We start from the raw sequence: 20,668 nt of genomic DNA on the forward strand, positions 1-20,668 counted from the left end.
TGAGAGTAGAGGTGGAGAGGAGTAAGGGCCAGGTGGGAGGGCACCTGGAACTAACTGTCTATGAGGTGGGGAGAGTGAAGTGAGAGCCTGTGGCTCCCACTCCCAGGTGTCTCAGATGTCACCTAGCCCTCTGTGGCCCCTTGAGAGAGTTGCTGTCCTTCCTCCACCTCCTGAGCATCAGTATTTGCCTGTGGATGGCAGGTCCTTTCAGAGTGGATGACTTTCTGCCTGGCGTGTGCCCTGCTGGCACAGTAGGGTCACATGGGGTTAATGTACTCCCCTTGAGGGTGGCCTGGCACCTGTGGGTTCTTCAGCAGTGTCTCCCGGGCATGTGTGGCACTGAGTCCTGCAGACACCCAGGGAGGAGGGAAGGAGGCACTGGGTCAGGAGGCAGGCAGGTGAGGAGGGCAGGCAGAGCGGACACCTTCCATAGGGCATCCACATCAGGAGAGCCCTTCCTCTGGAAGCGCCTGTCTGGGTTGGTCACGACAGGCATTCTGTGTGAGTCCACTGCCAGAGTTTATAGTGAAAGTCAACAGGAAAACAGTTCTCTGGGAAAAAAAGCTTGAGTGTCAGCTTTACTAAAGCTTTGATTTGATTTTATGAATATTAAGTTCTGATGGTGAGCTGGGTACCAGTGACACAGGAGGAATAATGCTCCCTTCAAGGAGTTGGCCAGTGAGCCGATCAACACAAGACAGGTGACAAATGCTGTGACCAAGGGAAGCACAGGCGCTGAGCTTCATCTGGGAAGCCTTTTTCGAGGAGGTGGCCCTTGAGCTGGTATTGGTTAGGTCTCTTCTGCTTATAGGTCATGGGCAACTGTATGGGTTTCCTGTGACTTCTGTAGCAAAGTTCTACAAACTCAGTGGCTTAAAAGAACACAGATTTGTTCTTTTCTAGTTCTGGAGGGCAGAAGTCTGAACTCAGCTTCCCCTGGGCTTGCCTCTGCCTCAGGCTGTCCCTGTGGTGGCCGAGGGCTCTGGGCTGGCTTGGTCTGGGCAGTTCTGGGCATTGGAGGAGAGACAGCCTGGGCTCAGGTCTCTCAGGGAAGACTTCAGTGGCTCAGTGTGGGTCACGTGTTCTTTGAACCAATCACTGCAGGCCTCTGGCCTCAATTGGGGAACAGCCCTTATCATGAAATTGGGTTGGGTCCTTCCACAAAGCAAGGGATATTGAACAGACAAAAATAACCCACAAAAAACACAAACCAGCATGTGTGCCTGCTATATTCACACAGTAGCAGGCTGACTCTGGACCTCTGAGGGGGTGTTCCTAGACCACCCACAGTGGGTGCATTGCAGGTGAGGGCAGGACCCAGACCCTGGGGGGATGGGGGAACATCCCAGGCTGGCTGGTTATGTCCTCTCCATTCCTATGTAGCTGTGAGCATGGAGATGGTGACCCATTAGGATAGTCCTGCTCAAATATTTTAGTCTCAGACCCTTTTACCATTTAAAAAATTGAGGACCCCAAAGAACTTTTGTTTATATAAGTTATAAGTTATATCTATCAATGTTTACAGTATAGAAATTAAAACTAAGAAATGTTAAAAATATTCATTTAAAAGTAACAATAAACCTATTATATGGTAGCATAAAGAACATTTTTTTAATGAAAACCAACTATATTTTCCAAAACAAAAAAATTAGAAGAGGGGTTGTTCTGCAGTTTTACATTTATCTTTAGTGTGTGGTGTAGTAGAAGACAGCTAGAGTCTCCTGTTTGCTGTCTCCTGTTCTATCTGTTGCGATATGTTACTTTGCAGTATCTGCGGGAAATCCATCCACATCCAGGTAGGGGAGGAGCCTTTTAGCTAATTGTGGGTATTTGATGGTACACCTACACTCCATGAGCAGTAGTTTCTTAGAGATTTGTTCCAAATAGAGTCTTATATCAATGAACTTTTCATACTCTGTGACATTAAAATCTTTTGGTCTTTCTTGTACTTCGGATGGATCTTTTTATTCTCGCAGGATTTTGTATCATTATGCATTGTTCCTTCGGAAAACACTGGTTCACAGAGCCCTGCAGACCTTCCAAATATTGACATATGTAATCAGCAGTCTCAGGAGATCACATTCGTTCTGTTACTGCCCATCTAGTCAGGGAAGTCTTGAAGCTGTCAGGCTCATGGTGAAGGATACAAACGTTCTCAGTTCTAATTTTTGCTTGAAACCTCCATTTTTGTCACAGTTTTCCTTGAAGTGACGTGCTTACTCCATTCCTGTTTGCGAAAGTGTCTGCCAAGTACCCAAGTCGGAATAACCATAGCTTGTCTATCAGTCATCCTTTTTAGTAAAAATGGTGCGGGTGAGTGAAAAAAGCTGTCTGTTCAGCTCGCAGCCCCAGACAGGCACAGCAGGCTTCCCCAGGATGGCCATTGCCCCGTCGGTTCTCAGCAGAAATGCTTTCGTATATGTCCCATTTTGTCACACAGGAGGTTAAAAACGTGTATAGTCAAGGGTCCAGAAGTAATAAAATTAATAGTTTCCCTGGCTTCACCCAGGACGTTCCCAAGTGAAGCCGTGTGCTCTTCCTGCTAGTGGAGCGTGTGCCACCTGGTACAGTTTGCTGCCTTGGGTGTGTGGAGGCCCCAGGAGTTTCACCCACTGTTGCCCGTGCTCCATCGGTGCAGGCCATTGTGGTGAGACAGACAAGTAACATCTGGATATTATGAACATAGTTTTAACCTTGTGGAGCCCCTGACAGGGTCTCTCTGAACCTCAGGGCTTGGGAACCACACTTAGGGATCTGCTGTCTTAAACGAGCAGACCTGCCGCCTTTCCTGCTTGCTTATCATCTCAGCGCACAGCGTGCGGCCTCTTCGCAATGCCAAGGTCTCAGGATTCTGTGTCAGCTGAAAAGATGTGTAGAGAAGGCTCAGATCCCTGTGTGGCTGGAAGGGGACGGATAATACCCACGGTGGGCTGGGTCACTAAAGCTGGGTAACACTTGAAACCCACCCCCAGATGGCTTTAGCAACAAAAGACTTTATCCATGTATCTGAGGTGTCCTGGGGTGACTGGCGTTAGGGAACCCTAGAGCCAGGGCTCTAATGATGACGTTTCCTCTCTGCCTTTTATGTATCTCAAGGTGGTGGCTCCTGAGGTAGCCCCTGGCAGTTTCAGGCCGATGGCCTCGCTGTTCCTAGAGTTGTATTCCTTCTCGTGTGCTCCCTGGGCCCCTGCACGGCAGTGCCACACCAGGGCTGGGTTTCAGCTGCCACTCACCCTGGTGTAGCACTAGCCCTCCACAGCTGTAGAAAGCAACCCTGTGTGTGCCCGTCCTAAGTCAGTCCCTGAGGCCGGGGTAGTCACACCTTGGCTGGCCCATGGAGGGAGGCGGAGCTTGTCTGGAGCAAGGGGATGGCAGCGTGTGTCAGCCAGCAATGCAGTCTGCTGCACTGGGGCTTGGGGGAGCGGATTGCAGAGCGTGGTTTCAGGGATGGAGACTCCTCTGGGATTTGGTGGGAGGCAGGGAGCTTTCAGAATTGCTCTGATCACCGTGGCCCTCATAACTTTTTTCTTCCTTTGAACATGAATGGTGCAGGGAATCCTGGAGGCCCATGTGATCCTCAGACAGGCAGCATGGATGACTGGCACAGGATCTTTGCCCAAAACGTGCTTGTCCCTCCCCACCCCCAGAGAGCACGCCAGCTGTTGAAGGAGTCCACAGCATTTCAGTGTGTCCTGAAGTGGCTTGACGGGCCAATAATTAAGCAGGTAATGAAATTTGCTGTTTATTGTCAAAAGCACTTTGTTACTGCTTTCACCTGGGATGAGGTTTCCAGTTAATCTGGGTCCCCAATTTACTGCGGTTCAATTTAGGATTGTATGGTCGTAACCATACAACCATTCTGTTTTTTACTTTCTGTACAGTATCTAGTAAATTACATGGGCTATTTAGCACTTTATTATAAAACAGGCTTTGTGTTAGGTTGTTGTGCCCGCTGTAGGCTAATGTGAGTGTTCTGAGTGCATTTAAGGTAGGCTAGGCTAAGCAACGACGTTCAGTAGGTTAGGTGTATGAAGTGCATTTTTCACTTACAGCATTTTCAACTTATGATGAGTTTATCGGAATGGGACCCCATCGTGAGTCCAGGAGCGTCTGTATTGATTTTCACTTATTTACTAGCGTCCTACCACCGTACCCATTACCCTGGGCCTTGGCAGTATTCAGAGGCAAAGTGGCCCATCAGCAAAGAGAATATGGGATTCAGGGACTTGGTCAGCACTTTTGATACTGGGTAAGAGTTTCTTTCTGCCTACAGTGGAGCAATTTAAAACTCCAAGCGGCCTGCTTTCTCTCAGTTCAGATGTCAACACAGTGAAAAAGACAAATAACATCTGGGTATTTGCCCTTGTGGAGCCCCTGACAGGATCTCTCTGAACCTCAGGGGCTTGGGGACCACACTTAAAGAACTGCTGTTTTGAAACCAGGGGAGCCACGTGGCCTTGTGCATGGCTCCGCGTGGCCTGCTTTCAGCCTGGCAGTGAGGACTGCAGGCGTTAACTCTGGGCATCCTGGTGGCTCTGTGTGTGGCTGCATGTGCCACTGCCCTCATGGCCCCACATCCATCTGTGCCCTTCAGCTGGCAGGAACTGCTAGACAAGCTCGTGGTTCTGTGCGCTGCCCGCAGAGTGCCCATGTGACTGAATTGTCCCCATGAGGCCTGGTGGCCTGTGGGGGTGCACAAGAAGGATCTGGTCCTGCCAGTGTAACCATGTAGCTTCTCATGGGGTCTGGCTTGGCAAGACTGTTTTCCTCTGCAGCTGTGGAATGATACTTGCATACATTCAAAGTTGTTGGAGTGCTCGGTCTAGGAATAATGTACTGTGGTTAAATCACCTATGTCCTGCATCATCCAATTCCAAACCCTCTGACTGAGCACCAGCTACGTCTTTGCCACCGTGTTGGGGACTGGGTGACAACTACTGTTACAGCTTCCTAGCACTTGTGTTAATTCACTTGGTCCTCACAAGAGCCCTGTGCAGTGGGTGTCATCCTATCCACGCTGCACCTGAGAGGAGCGGAGCCAGCCGCCCAGGCGACACCTCTAGGTGTTCACTACCCAGCCTGGCTCTGCTGCCACGGCCTTCTAGGAGCTCCCAAGGTAGCTGGTGGCCTGGGACTTCCCTCCTTCCTAATTTTACGTAGGAAATTTTATTTATTTCCCTATTTCATGTATTTATTTTATTTTTGAAAAGATAATCACATAGTTCAAAGTTGACAAGTGTGTATTTTTCCTTTTTAAACCTATAATGGTACTTAACTATACTCTGTTGTGTACCTTGCTTTATTAAAAAATTCATAACAATATGTCTTATAGATTGTTCATGTTATTACATGAGAATTTTATTATTCTTTCTTAAGACTACATAGTATTTCTTTATATGGATGAACCATCATTTATTTAGTTAGGCTCTTATTGATGGACATTTAGACTTTTTCCAGTCATTTGCTACTACGGACACTGCTACAATGAATAACCTAATTTATATATTTTTTTCATGTACATATATGTCTCTAGAATAATTCATACAAGTGGAATTCCTGATCCAAAGTCATATGTTAAAAGTTGTCATTTAAGACCCAATTATGGGTCTGCGGAAACGAAAGAAAAAAAAAAAAAAAGACCCAATTATATGTTGTTTAGAAAAAAGTACACTTTAAACATAAAGACATAAACAAGTTGATAGTAAAAATATGGAAAATGATGCACCATGCAAATACGAAGCATAAGAGAACTTTGTGACCACGCTAGTGTCAGACAAAGTGGGTTTCAAAGGGAAGAGTTACCACAGTCAAAGGGGCATTGCATGGAGATAATGATAAGAAAACATGACGATCCCTAAATGTGTGTGCACCTGTGCTGGGGCTGCCAGGCCCACCTCCCAGGTTTGACGGTTCCCTCAGTGGACTCACATGACTCAGCACATCTTACACTCACGGCTGAGATGTATTAGGGCAGAAGGATACAGAGCAGGATCCGCAAAGGGAATAGGCATGTGTGTGGGGGGTGTCGGGGGTGGGGGGAGGTGGGTACGAGCTCCCAAGGATCCTCTCCCAGTGGAGTCACACAAGATGCATTTATGCATCCCCCAGCAATGAATCGTAACAACACGTGTGAAATGTCACGCACCAAATGTTGTGTACCAAAATTCCAGACTCCTAGAAGGGAGACAGGTGTTCAGCATAAACCAAGCACATGAACAGTTCAGGCTCAGGGCGCCACTTTCACCAGTCAGGTGGTAGGAACCCTCCCCAAATCTAAGTTTCCAGGCTCCAGCCAAGGGCCAGCAGGTAAGTTGGCCTTTCAAAGTGTAACAGGTCTGTTGTAATAACTCTTGTGTATGGCACCCAATGACAAGGCTTCTAAATATATGGAACAAAATTGGGCAAAAACTAAAGGGAACTATATTCAGATTCACGGTCATAGTTGGAAAATTTTAACTGTCCTCACTTAATAATTGATAGAACAAATAGACCAAAAAACTCATAAGGATTTGGAAGATCTGAACACCACCATCAGCTACCGTGACATCTCTTCAGCACTACGCCCAACAAAGTGAACCACGCAGTCTTCTCAAGTACACCTGGAGTATTCCGCAAGATAGACCATACACGGGGCCATAGCAGTGTCTCAATAAGTTTAATAGGATCCAAATTAAAAACAGTATGTTTACTGATTACTGTGGTATTAAATTAGAAACAAATAACAATAAGGGACTTAGAAAATAGTAGGAAGTTAACACAGTGGTAAATAACCCATGGGTCAAAGAAGAATTAATAGGGAAATTAGAAAATAATTTGAACAAGTAGTGGAAGAAAATATAAAAATTTGTGGGATGTAGCTAATGCAGTCCTTTGAGGGAAATTTGTATCTTTATATGACTATATTAGAAAGAAGGGTTAGATAATCAGTGACTTCTGCTTCCTCCTTAACAATCTAGATAAAAAGAGCAAATTAACACATGGACCCGCCACACCAAAGAAACATAAACTTTTCCTTGGGGCCACAGTGTTTATTACAAAAACAGAATAAAAACTTCAAGTGTAATTTAAAGATAAACATAAATAGAAAATGGAAATTTATTGATTTTTATTCATTTAGTCCATGTTTTTAGAATTGTCAATATTAATTATAGCAAAAAGAACATCAAGAAGTAAGATTTTATGTACGATTCACACAGCCCCAGGGTCAAAACCAGTGTGAGTTAAATACAACTCTCATGGCAATTAATGTGTTAAATACAAAGTAAGTAGAAGAAAGGAAATGGTACATATAGTCATGTGTCACTTAAGATGGGATACATTCTGAGAAATGTGTTGTTAGGTGATTTTATCATTGTGCAAACATCATCGAGTGTACTCACACAAACCTAGGTGGTCTATACAACTAGGCTGTATGGTGTAGCCTATTGTTCCTAGGCTACAACCTGTACAGCGTGTTATTGTGCTGAATACTGTAGGTAGTTTTAGTATAATGATAAGTACTTGAATTTGCAAATACAGAAAAGGTACAATAAAAATACGGTATTATAATCTCATGGGACCACGTCATACATGTGGTCTGTTGTTGACTAAAACATCGTGTGGCTCATGACTGTATATGAGCAGAAATCAGTGATGTGAAGGACAAATGATAGAGAAAATCCTTGAGCTAGAAGTTGGTTTTTTGAAAAGACTAATAATGTTGATAAATCCCTAGCAAGACAGATTAAGAGAAAGAGGAAACATGGATTTCCAATATTAGAAATGAAAGAGGCATCACTATATATCCCACAAACATTAAAAATATAATGTTGAATTTTATCAGATCTTAAAGGCAGAAATGATACTAATTCCAGACAAACTCTTCCAGAAAGTAGAGAAGGGTGCTTCCCAACTCTTTGTTTTGAGGCCACCATAACTCTGATACCCAGACCAGTCAAGGGCACTACAAGAAAAGTACAGACTGACACAAAAATCCTTAAAATAGTAGGACATAAAATCCAGCAATATGTATAAAAAGTGATATATAAAGGTCAAGTGGCGTTTATTGCAGGAATGCAGAGTTGGTTTTACATACAAAAATCAATCAAAATAAAGCTTTTAAAAGAAGATAGGCCAAGCATGGTGGCTCAGGCCTGTAATCCTAGCACTCTGGGAGGCCAAGGCAGAAGGATCACTTAAGGTCAAGAGTTCGAGACCAGCCTGAGCAGGAGTGAGCCTCCATCTCTACTAAAAATAGAAAAGTAAGCCAGGCGTGGTGGTGCACGCCCGTGGTCCCAGCTGCTTGGGAGGCTGAGGCAGGAGAGTTGCTTGAGCCCAGGAGTTGGAGGCTGCAGTGAGCTGTGGTGATGCCACTGCACTCTAGCCTGGGGGACAGAGGGAGACTCTGTCTCAAAAAAAAAAAAAAAAAAACAAAACAGCAATCCCCTGGGCCCTTGACGTTTCCCTTCTGTGACCACCCTTTTCCCTCCATCTCTTTACACAAAACTTCTTGGGAGAAGAATAAAAGAAAAGAAAAGAAGATCAAGTTGGAAATAGGTGATAAAAAAATAGAGTTTGATTTAGATAGTCTTATGAGTTTGAACAGTTTTAGTTTTTTTGGAACTGATTGCTTTAGATGGTAGCAACCGCCCTGTGAAGGGTGCTGGGCTGAGACTATCACATGCTTATTTTGAGCTCAGGGCACTTTATTATTTTAGTGTGTTTCTCTTGCTATTCTGTTTAGTTTTTTGTTTGGTTTAATTTTATCATGAACGTTGTATTTCTTTATTTTGAGATGCTATTTTAATTCAATTTGATATTTATTGTATACTTACTACAAGGACGGCTCTGCCCCGGGTCCAGGCTTCACAGAGCTCGCAGCTGAAACTTATTTGAATAGAATCGGTTAGGAAGCAGCGCAGTGGTTAGGGTCGGGCCTTCTGGGAAGAAGCCCAAGCCAGCAATAGAGATTTGGGAGCTAGGGGGTCTTGGCTTATGATTAATTTCTGAGAGGATATCAGGGAAGAGGAGGAGGAGGAGGAAGAGGAAAAGGCCGATGGTGGAGGCTGGGCAGCCCCAGCGGTGAGGATGTGCAAGCACTGAGGACCTGCATGTGCAAGGCCTCACCTGGGCCCAAAGGATAGAGCAGGGGACAGAATATTCTAGGCTCGTGTCCTCACAGAGCTCACGTTCTAGTTGGGGGCGACAGTCAACATGTAAAAGCTAGATGATCGCTCTGAGCAAGTGTAAAATGGGTTGGGAGTGGGTCTGGATGACAGTGGGCAGGAAGGCCCCCTTCATCAGGGGCACGGGAGCTGGGGACTGAGCCAGCTGGGGACTGAGCCGGGACGTGTGAGGACCCCTGAGGAGGCAGTGGGCCGGCGTGGAGGGGCAAGGACGAGGGGAAGGGCTGTGTGCAGATGGAGGTCCCTGCTGTGGAGTGAGTGATGACTGCAGTGAACTGGAGCTCGTCCCCCAGACCTGCCCTGCTCCGTCCTCCCTGTCCCCGTGGGTAACACCGCCTCTGTCCTGGTTGCTTCACTGCAGACGTGGGACTCAGGACTAGCTGGGAGGGCCAGGCAAACACGACAGCTTATCCCCCGTCCTTCCCGCTTCTCTCTTCTCAGATTGTCGCAGCGCTTCCTTGAAAGGAGAGCCCAGGGGTGCCTGCTTCTTGTCACCCTGCAGCGCCCCATCCTTTCTTGCTTGGATGGTGGCAGTGGCCCCTGCTTCCATCCCCGCCCCTGCAGTCTCATCTCCACGTGGCACCTGTGGGAATTTTCTTAGAATCCTGAATCAGCTGGTATTGTTTCTGCTTACAGTCTCTCCCTGGCCTCCCATGGAACTGGGAGTGAGAGCCCAGCTTGTCCCTGTGCCAGGGGACCTGCAGGAGCAGCTGCTACACCTTATCCCTCCCATCTTCTGTGCATTCAGCCTGCTGCAGTCGGGTGGGCTTTCTGCTTGTGCAGAGTGTTGCTGGGATTGGTTTCTGTTCAGGTGTGGGGAGGCCAGCAGCTCAGGAGACGACTGCCATTGAAAAGGGGGTGTGTTACCCAGGGTTCCCAGGAGGAGGGGGCAGGCCACACCATGCAGGGCCCCACAGGGAAGCACCAGGCTTGTTCAGGAGGCAGAGGGAGCCAGGGGTAGCCTAGCAGGCCCTTCCTTGTGGTTTTGCAGGAGGGAGTGGGCAAGGCAGGGGAGCGGCTGGGTGGGCTTGGGATTGACTAGTGTGAGTAATTTCAGTGGCCCCTGGGATGTAGAGACTGACCCCTCGGTGCCTGGTTCTTGACCCTGGGGTGACGGGGCCGAGGATGCGGTCTCCTGCAATGCAAGAGCCAGTAGCCGGGGCAGGTGGGACTGTGGGCTCTGGATTGGTTGGTTTACAAAGAAAGTCTGGCAGGCATGCCATGAGCTGTCCCTGTGGGTTAGCCAACGCTGGGGCACAGTCTGTCCTGTCAGTAGGCCCATGTGCCAGAGCACTGGGAATACAGAAAATAAGAAATACAGCTCACAGCTAAATACAGTTACTACACTGATCACTGGTTCCTGACGCCCAAGCTGCCTCCTGCCCAGGACCTTGGATTTGCTGCTCCTGCCTGGCTCGTGTGCCCCAGATTCCTCGTGGTTCTCTTGCTGCTTCTAGTTCTCCACTCCAGGACCGTCTCCCAGCATCTCCCGACCCTGCTCTCCCAGCTGGCGGACCCGCCCGTCTCTCCCTTCTCCTGTTTTTCTCATGCAAGCCCTGTAAGCGCAGAGATTTCATCTCTTTTGTTCCCTGGTGTATCCCTAGTGCCTGGAACAGTGCCTGGCATGGAGTCATACCCAGAGCAGATGTTTAATTAGTGTTTGCTAAGTGAGTGAGCGAAAGAGAGGCAGAGAACTCTTTGTCCCAGGTAAGAACTGTGGCATTGCTCGTCGTAACTGGTAACAAGAGCTGAAGCCTGAAACAAAAACTTACTATGAGTAATAAAGCTATGGGGAAAAGACTCTGTCTGTATCGTCTCTGGTTGCTTGTTCTGGGTTTGTAGCCATAATTTTTCATAATTTTCCTCAAAGATCTGCTTTTCCTTTGCTAACACTACCCCAAAATAATTCTGGCGATTCGAGGATTTACAGTTTCTGGTTCAATCGGGAAGGACTCACTTGGTTGCAAGTGACAAAAAACACATCCAAGGTGGCTTAAGCTAGAGGTGACTTGTTAACTCTCATAACAGACAAATCTATAGAAAGCATGAGCTATAGGTGTGGTTTGATCCAGAGTCTCATGTGATGTCACCACCGGGACTTGTCCTATCTTAACCTCTTGGCTCCACGTGGTGACAGAGTGGCAGCTGCAGGCCTGCAGCCCCTTGTGTCTCGTAGGCTGTGGGTGAGTCTTAAGCCTGTGTCTATTCTAGGGGACTTCAGTGCTCTAATTGGCCAGGGGGGAGCCAAGTGCCCGGTTTGTCACCCCACCAAGACCGGTGGCTGTGGGTGGGAAAGACATAGCTCGCCACGAGGAAATCCGGCTGCTGCTGCCTGAAAAAATGGGGTGCTAAGTGGCCCCGTGTCTGCCAGGCGGTCCATCAGCAACTGTGGCATGGCTCACGACACAGAGCTCCTCAGGGCTGACTCCCTGCTGTCTCCTAGGGTGTGCTGGCTGTGCTGTCGGAGGTTGAATGCCATCTGCGGGTGTCCTTCTTTGACGTCACCTACCGACACTTCTTCGGGAGGACGTGGAAAACCACGGTGAAGCCGACCGAGCAGCTCTCAAGGCCGGCGTCCAGGATTGTCTTCAACGAGGTAGGCCTGGTGAGGGCGGGCAGGGGCTGCTCCGTGGTGGAGCAGGTAGGTGTGTGGGGTCCGGGGTGTGCGGCCCAGAGGACGCGGCCCTGCCCGGAGAGGACCAGAGCGCCTGAGACCCACAGGAATGTCAAGCCTGTCCTAGTGGGAGCTGCTTTGTTTCCAAACAAAATCTTACGTGGAAGCCAAATGTCCTAAAGAGATGAGTGTGTGCCACTCTGTTGAAAAAGGGACATGGGGGGGGTCCCATCACCTTCGAGGAACCTTGGGGGTTCTTGGGACAAAGTTAGGAAATTATTGATCTCATTTGCTGCAGCTGCCACCTCCTCCACGTCCCTCTTTCCTTTTAGTCTTCTTTCTCTTCCCTTTTTTTCTTTTTTCTCTTCTCTTTTTTCTTTTCTCCTTCTCTTCTCTTTTCTACTCTTCTCTTCCCCTCCTTCCCCCTCCCCTCCCCTGCTCTCCCCTCTCTCCTCCTTTCCCTTCCTTCCTCTTTCTTTCTTTCTGATGGGGAAAATGAGATTTAGTACAGTGACTTGCCCCAGCAGAGGGTGGCAGACCCTGGACTCACATCCTAAGCCTCTGTCCCCAGACCAAGCCGGTGGACCGGCGCTGGCTGAGTGACGTGTTTTTGCGCAGGGAGCGCTGCAGCGGGCCGCCCTGCAGACAGGTGTGCTCTGTGTCTGCAGCTGCACCCATTCCACCGGCGTGTGTTCAGCGCCTGCTCTCCGCTGGCCAGTGTGCTGGCCGCCAGGGTGTTGACGGTGCTCACCTGACAGAGCTTGTGGTCTGTTAGGGCGGCATACTGAGCAGGGAATAAGTTCTTAGAAGGAGACGAATAGGAGAATGTGGAGACCTGCTGTAGGCAGGGCAACGAGGAAGGCTTCTCTGTGGAGCTGCCGTTTGAGCTGAGACCTGTAGGATGAGAAGAACCTGGCCCTGCGACAGGCAGGAGTGAAGGTGCCCCATGCAGAGCAGAGAGAGCCGGCAGGTGTCAGGGATGGGAGGAGAGGCCAGGGCTGGTGCGGCAGCGGGTGGGATTGGCAAGGTGGCTGGGCGTTGCCTCCTTGGCTGAGTCTTGCAGGGCTGCCATAGGGATGTTGGGATTGTTCTCTAAGAGCCAGGGATGTCACGGGGGCATTCCCATGCCTAGCTGAACCTGAGTGGGGAGGGTCCAAAGGACCACATCTGGACACAGTGGGTCTGCAGATGACAGGCAGAGGTGATTGGGAGGAAGGATCCAGGCTGTTTTGATTCTATCTTCTCGAGTATGCAGAGTGAGGCCCAAGAAGGCAGTTTGTACGATGGGTAATGGTGGTGGTGACAGCGGCCATCCTTTGAGAGTTACTCTGGGTAAGCGTGTCGAGGTGCACCTTTTCTGCTGGAGACTGCTCTGGCCACAGTCGGCACCACCGCCTCAGGCTGGCTGTGGACATGCTGCTTCTCTGCATTTGGCCGTCACCACCGTTGGGAGTGTGTGTGCGCCTTGGCGTGGATTGGTTCTGACTGTTGCCCTTACTTAACATGGGCGGTAGAGGGAGGTAATGACCCCAGAGGTCAGGAAGATTAAATAAAGCCTTGGTAAAATGCATGTCATGGGACCTAAAAATGTGTCTGACATTAAGGTTGTCAAATAGCTTATGCAAATAGCTCTAAAGGTCTCTCTGGCCAGCCATGTCAGAGGGAAAAGACTGCATGTTGTAAATTGTGTGTGTGACTGTGGGTGAGCCCTGCAGCTGCTCCAGCACGGCTGTGAAGTCACCTTGTGTCTCTGACACGGGAAGAAGTGATTCTTGTGGCCAGCGGTGCTGCTGATAAGCTGGCCTGCGGCTCCACCTCCCTGCCTTTGGCACGGCCTTCTAGGGTGGGGGCTCTTTTGGTTTTATCTTTGTCATGTGTACAGTGTGTGGCCCAAGGAAACCTGGTACTGTGACAGCTTGGGCAGGTGGTGGTGGTGATGGCTGTCCTTTACCGGGGAGGGACTTACTGTGGGCCAGACATTGGCTCAGAAGCACATTGTCATTTCATGCTTGTCATCCTCCTGTGGAGGTCAGTGTTCTTATGTCCTCGTTTTAAAGAGGAGGAACCAGAGGTACGTGGAGATGGAGTGACTCCACCAGGCCACCAGCGGGCGAGGGGGGCCTGAGCAGCTGCTCCTGACTGCGTGACCTTCTGTGGCTCCACGACCTCCTGTTTCAGGGGAGCTCGCGTTTTTATTTTGGAGGCGTCTCGTGGCACGCTGAGGGATGGGATGACGCTCTGAAACCAGCACAGGGATGCTTTGCAGGCTCCGAGGTTCCAGGGTGAGTGGAACTCACCTTTTAGAGAGGGTTCCGTTCCCGGGAGCGTCTGCTGTGCTCATCATCGGTAATGACAGCTCCAGCAGGTCGGAAGCAGAGAGCCTTCTATGCTGATTCTCTGGCTGCAGAATAACGATCCCTTGGAGTACCAGCCGCCATCGCAAGACCCAGTCTTCAGAATTGACGCCTCTCTATTGCCTGGGGTTTAAATTCCCGCCACCGAGCGGGGTCCTGTTGCTGTAGAAGCAGCATCTCACGTTTCACCGCAGGCTGGCAGCTGTGGATCATGGAGCCCTTTCAGTTCATGATTCAGATCTTGGGAAAACTAAAATTTGGCCACTTGTTCTGAGTCTGGAAAACCTGTGCTGGTGGCTCCAATGGCAAATGTCAGTCGTAGCCATTCGGCTCAGCCCTGGCCGACTGTCTGGGTGTGTGTTCCACTGGGGCCAGGGGTAGGGCCGGGGGACAAGTGGAACATAGTCCTCAAAGCTTCCAGAGAAATAAGCACCCATCAGCCTCGTAGTTACTGAAGTTGTGAGGGTGATGCCAAAGCCACGGAGGGCTCCGGGGACCTGCTTTCTGCAGCTGCTATGCCCAGCGCGGGCAGCAGAGGGCAGTGGTGCCCCAGGAATGCGTCCCACCCTGCCAGGCCCGTTAGCAGCCTCTTCCATACTCCCTGACGTTCCAAATATAGAAAAATAGGTTTTGCTCAAGGTTAGTTAAAGAGGATTCCCCTTTGCTGTGTGTGTGCATGCTTGTGCATGCCACGTACACATGCTTATGTCACACGTGTGGGTGAAGTGCAGCGTGCTCCCATGCACAGGCACTCACAAGCACGAGGGTGTGGGGGTGTGATCGCATCATGCGCGTTCATTGCTCTCCCTACACACCTGGGGACATAGAGCTGCGTAAAACACCAACTGCTCTTTTCAGAGGTGATTCTGAGATTTGGCAAAGATCTTTTTTTGGCTTCACTAATTGCCTGTGTTTTTCTGGTTTTACCTATTAGCCGTGGCATGGCGGGGGGGTGGGGTTCTGATTTGAGGTGGGCGAGCCACCAGGAGCAGGGGACCATATTTGGGGCCACCGTGGCTGTACAGCCCTCACGTGGACTAATGAATAGACCTCTCGTGCTCCGGGTTTTGTTGGGTGTCGGAGTGGTAGGTAGCCCTGAGAGAAGATGCTGTTTCACGACTTTGTGAACAACAGTGCCCTGAGAAAGGGCTTTGACCGTAGAAGTCTTGTCCTGAGCGTGAGCTGGGTGTTTTTCTGTCAATGAAGAATTCTTTGCTCTGGGCCCACATTCCCCTCGAGGGCTCGGCCCGGGAGGCCCAGGAGAGCAGTGCTCAGGCCGCCCTCGGCTCTGCACTCTCTGGGGTGGAGAGGAACTGCCTTTCCCTGCCTCTAAGACGGTTAGTAATTCATTCAACCTCTAAAAAAGTGTCCTTTAAAAGCTGTAATCCGGTGGCCAAAGTGCTGTGCAGTTACTTCATTTTCTTTAGAGATGGACATGCTTCTCCCTCGGAGTTTTCCTTGGCTGGCTACGGTGCGGCCTTTGGAGGTGGCTCGTCCCGCTGTCGCTGGGGAGAGCTGCTGGGCAGGAGTGCCGGCGCTTGCTAACAGGCAGCCTGAGCCCAGAGCAAGGGCCTCTTTCCTCCCAGGGCGCACCAGCCCCAAATGTTGCCAAAATAATAGGGTCGGTCACCTGCCCTCAGCAAGTGACACAGGTAATTGGGTTGCTTTCCCTCCCTGTAGCCAAAGCAATGAGAAGCAACTTTTGAACGGCTCTTATTTGTCAGAGTAATGAGAGCGATGTAATTTCCGCTTTGAAAGTGGCTGCTGTCAAGGGATATCAGTGTAATCCAAATGGAACTCCTGGAAGCCCTTCCGAACCACTTGATGAATCAGCCGGCGTCTGGAACGTGCAGTTCACCCCTGCCGCAGAGCCTTGCTGCCTCTCCCGTGCTCTCCGTGCCGCTCGGCAGAGGGAGGGCACGTCCTGAACGTAAATCTTCATGGCAGAAGCAGGAGGCGAGCTTCGTGTCTGAGCCACGGAGGGGTCTCCTGGGCTCCGGGCCGGCTCCATGTGTCCGTCTGTAGCTGCGGAGGCCGCTTTCCTCTCTGGCTGCACAGAAACCACTCGGGGGGCTCGGAACCTGAAATGCGGAGGATGGAAGAAAATGATAGGAGGAGAAATTATTCTGCTCTGAGATGTTTCCAATATTGGGTTTAATTTTATGGTGCTTGAACTGCTAGTCATTTGGGGACGGTAGAAAGCTGTAAGTTTGTCAGGTTTGTTGTTTTCATGACAGCAGTGTGGGCTGTTTTTTTGTGTTTTGTAATCGGGTTTGCTCACTTTTCCAAATAAGCCAAGGAATTGCTCTTTAGGCCGGAGGCCCGGCTTTGGCCGTGAGCCTTGGATTTGGTGTGGGGTGGACACGGCTGTGGTCCTGCTCCGTCACTTCCTCCCGTGGGGCTCCAGGCAGGTTACTTAAACTCTTTGACCCTCAATTCATTGGTCTGCACCTGAGGGATAATAATAGTACCTGTCTCACGGGGTTGCTTGAGTGTTAAGTAATATGTTTTTCACAAATGTTAACGGGTGCCCAGTAGGCAGTAGGTATTCATTCAGCAGATGCTGTGAGCACCTACTGTGTGCCGGGCTCTGGCTGGGAGATAGATGTACAGAGATGGGTAAGTCGGTGTCTCATCCTTCCAGCCAGGGGTAGAGTCTGCATCGTTCGTTACTCCAGATCAGGGTTTCCCAACCTTGGCGCCCGACATTTTGGGCCAGATAATTCTCTGTGGTGGGGGCTGTTCCTGTCCCCATCTTGGTGACGCTTTGCTGTGGATAATGGTGGGCTTTGCCCCACCACTGTCTTTGTTGGGGAGGGTCTAGGAAACCGTCTGAATCCGCACTCTGAAGCCAAGCTGGTATTAATAGTTAGAAACTGCATGAAATATTTGTGAATTATGTGCCTTCCTGAAGATATTGTATTAAAGATTTATTTTAAAAAACTTCTTTGGGAGGTACTAGTTCAGTTTCTGCTCAGCCCTTCCCTGGCCTTGTCACCCAGTGTTGTGCGAGGAGCCCTGTGGCACGTCGGTGCCAGGCCGAGTGGCCGTGCAGTTGGGAGAGCCTGGCCGCAGCCTGTTCCTACAGACGGGCCATCAGAGGCCCAATTCCGATTCTGTCACTGTGAGTGAAAAACGGAAACTTGTCCCCGAGGCAAAACGGTGTCCGTGTTTTTGAAGACGGAGGCGTTTAGACAGGCGCATCTGAATGATTTATTAATCTGTTTACCCTGTCGGGGAGGAAACTTGTCCAGTGCAGATGAGGGAGATGTTATGTAGAGGTGACTGAGGACGCGAGTCCTCTCTTCCTCTGCAGGTGATTTCGTGGGCTCAACTTAACCTTTTAATCATGCAGTTTCAGTGGATGCAGAGACTGTTCCTCTCAAAATGTGTGGCCTTGGCGTTAATTAAATTTCCCTGGACCGAGGGGCTTGTTTGCAGGTGTTAGATGCTGAGTGCTGTCTGGAATTCTGGCTGAGCCCACTTTGATGCCAGTCAGGGGGGAAGCGGGCGGCTGGGTGCGGGGATGAGACTGAGCGTGAGGAGAGCCGGGGATTACAGCTCGGCGGTTCTATCTGCGTTTTCCTCCCTGGGAGGCTTTTGCCTTCCACAGGGTCTCAAAACTGTTCGTTGCCGAGCAGCGTTTGCATTTTTGTACCTGCCTAATCTATCCTTTGTGAAGCCTTTGAGCCTTGAACTTCTCCAAGTCTGGATCGTGTTTTCCAGGTTCCTTATGGGTTCTTTAGCCTGGCGCTGTTCCCACACTGGAGGGTCAGTGAGTATTTGGAAAGGAGCGTACATCGGTTGTCGTAATACTGACGCAGCCACCTGAACTTTTGAAGTAGGCCTTGCGCTTCCAGTGGCTGCGTCTCCTGACTGAAGAGGGATTCTTTGGAGTCCAAGGCTGGACCAGCTGAGACGAACAGCTGTGGGGCTCTGTTGTTATTGTTATTGGAGGTGTTTTGGTTTCAAAATGATTGTTTTTGGCGGTAAACAAAAGGAAGCAGCATACCAGAAATTTGTACTTGGGACATGCCCAAAGCTACTGGTCCCACTGCCTTCAGGTAGAGTAATTTCAAGGTGACATTTTAGCTGGGGTGTTATTGTTGCTTCATATTAGACTTTAAAATGTTTGTTTTATTGCCAAAAGAAAAAGTGGGTAGTGTTCATAAAACTGATATGCACAGGTATAAATATAAAAGGTGAAATAATGACCAACTCGACTTTACACTGGGGCTTTTCAAAAACAGTTCTGGAGTCTTGGAAACAGAAACATAATTCTCTCTTAGTCCAACCACCTGTCAGCTGTAAGTGGTCATTATTTCATCATTTTGCAATAAAAGATAATAGAATAACGATTTATATCCCATGGCTGATGTTTTAATGTGTCTCTCTGTTATCCTGGGCTGACAGTCTGTGATTACAGCAAACGTTTTCTCAGTGACACCATGGTAATGACTCGTTAATAGGAGGATTATTCCAAGTTTAAATCACGTTTTGGAAGACCAGTCGTACCCCTCTTTGCTTGAGGGGGAGGTCTTTGTGCTCGGCTGGTGACTCTATCCCCATGCTTTGCCCCCAGCTTGGATGTTGGGCTGTTGGGACAGTCTGAGCCTGGTGCCACCGTGCAGCCCTTCTGCGAGCCTGTAGGTGCGTCTTCCCTGTTGATTAGCAGGCCCCGTTGGCGGCTCCTTGTCCATCTTCTGTGTCCCCTACGCTCGGTAGTTTTAAATAAAAACAACTGCATTGAATTTAGTGAACTAGAAGCGCGGCGGGGGAGTGAAGGTGCTTTCCGGTGAGCACGCCTGTTACCCGTGGAGGTGGGTTTCACTCCCCCTGGGCACTGGCAGGAAGGCAGGGTCAGAGGTCTGCCATTTGCATGTTGGGAACTGGAAATGTCGCAAATGGAAAACCTTTTAAGATCAATTTGAGTATCATCTATTTGGCTTAGATCCCAAGAAATCTGTTAATAAAATGATCTCAAGGCGATTTTTGGCATGAAAAGCTATTAGTTGGGCTCTTAACTGAGGTCATTACTTAGCATCCAAAGAAATCTAAGGATCCTTCTTAGTTTAAATACAGTGAGTTCAGATGGGATTTGGTCATAGGTACACACAAAGCAGGGTTGGGGTTGGCACTGGCAAGCTGTGATTGAAGTTGTCTGTGTTGAGTGTCAGGTGACGTGTGGAGCGTGGCTTGTGTTTGTTGTGGTGGACGTGTCATGTCGTGGGCTGATGTAACCGTGTTCCTGCCTGGTGCCGCCCAGCCCTGGAGGTGGGATGCATGGCCGCTCCAGCCCCTTTCTGCTCCAGAGGACCTGGAGTCTGTTGGTGTTTGGTTTTTGTTTTTTTTGTGTGGTGGAATTTCCAGGGGATAGAAAGTTCCTGGGGCAGAAGCTAATTGTCCGATGTCCTGGATGTGGGGTGCTCTGGAATGAAAAGCTGCGACACCAGCTTTCAGCTCCGAGGGGGTTATTTCCTGTGCTTGTTCCCCTTGCACCTGGAGGGCGTGTGGTGGTCCACACGCGGGCACGCGGCAGAGAGCCCGGGTGTGAAGGTGGCCCGTGGGGAGGGAGAGGGCTCCGCGTTTTCCCTCTGTGTCCTTTCTGCAGGCCGGGAACATTCCGTCCACCAGCCGGCTTCCGTCGTAGCCATCCTCTCGTTTCTGTTTTGCAGCCCTTGTATTTTCACACGTCCTTAAACCACCCTCATATCGTGGCTGTCGTAGAAGTGGTCGCTGAAGGCAAGAAACGCGATGGGACCCTGCAAACGTTGTCATGTGGTTTCGGAATTCTTCGGATCTTCAACAGCAATTCGGGGTCTCCTTCCTCTGCGTCCCAGGACAAACGGTATCGCCTTGTTTTCTGCATCTGGAGTTTCCCAGCATCTTTCTGTGGTCATGTGGCTGTCAGCGCTTGGCAACGACAGAAAGCCTTAAGTTTGTCATCTGAGGTTGTTGTGTATTCATGACAGCACACTGTGGGATATTTTTTGCTTGGGGGGTTTTGCCACTTCCAAGTGAGCTGAGGCATTGCTTTGGGCTGGAGGCCTGGCTTTGGCCGTGAGCCTTGGATTTGGTGTGGGGTGGACACGGCTGTGGCCCTGCTCTGTCACTTCCTCCCGTGGGGCTCCAGGCAAGTTACTTAAACTCTTTGACCCTGAATTCTTTCGTCTGCACCTGAGGGATAATAATAGTACCTGTCTCACAGGGTTGCTTGAGTATTAAGCAGTATGTTTTTCACAAATGTTAATGGGTGCCCAGTAGGCAGTAGGTATTCATTCAGCAGATGCTGTGAGCACCTACTGTGTGCCGGGCTCTGGCTGGGAGATAGATGTACAGAGATGGGCAAGTTGGTGTCTCATCCTTCCAGCCAAGGGTAGAGTCTGCATCGTTCGTTACTCCAGGTCAGGGTTTCCCGACCTTGGCACCCGACATTTTGGCTGGCCGGTTCTTCACGGTGTGGGGACTGTCCTAGGTGTTGTAGGACATGAAGCAGCATCCCTGGCCTCTACCCGCTAGATGCCAGAAGCACCCAC

General features: G+C 49.7%; 1 protein-coding gene across 9 annotated transcripts in view; it reads left to right on the plus strand.

Moving 5' to 3' along the window:
• The window catches only part of NPHP4 (nephrocystin 4), a 114,262-nt gene that overhangs the window by 3,573 nt on the left and 90,021 nt on the right, over window positions 1-20,668 (plus strand). For 7 of the 9 annotated variants that reach the window (XR_006733954.1, XM_045546293.1, XM_045546297.1 and 4 more), the window contains exons 2-4: window positions 3,553-3,725; window positions 11,608-11,760; window positions 19,808-19,980. Coding sequence is in view for 6 of the 9 variants with exons in the window: in XM_045546293.1 (XP_045402249.1) it covers window positions 3,591-3,725; window positions 11,608-11,760; window positions 19,808-19,980 (461 nt within the window). In the remaining 3 variants the exon portion in view is untranslated. Of the gene's footprint in view, window positions 1-3,552; window positions 3,726-11,607; window positions 11,761-19,807; window positions 19,981-20,668 lie in introns of those variants that run through there. The other 2 variants (XM_045546296.1, XM_045546295.1) reach the window with 2 other exon arrangements.

Source organism: Lemur catta, chromosome 3 (assembly GCF_020740605.2).
Source record: "Lemur catta isolate mLemCat1 chromosome 3, mLemCat1.pri, whole genome shotgun sequence".
Lineage (NCBI taxonomy): Eukaryota > Metazoa > Chordata > Mammalia > Primates > Lemuridae > Lemur > Lemur catta.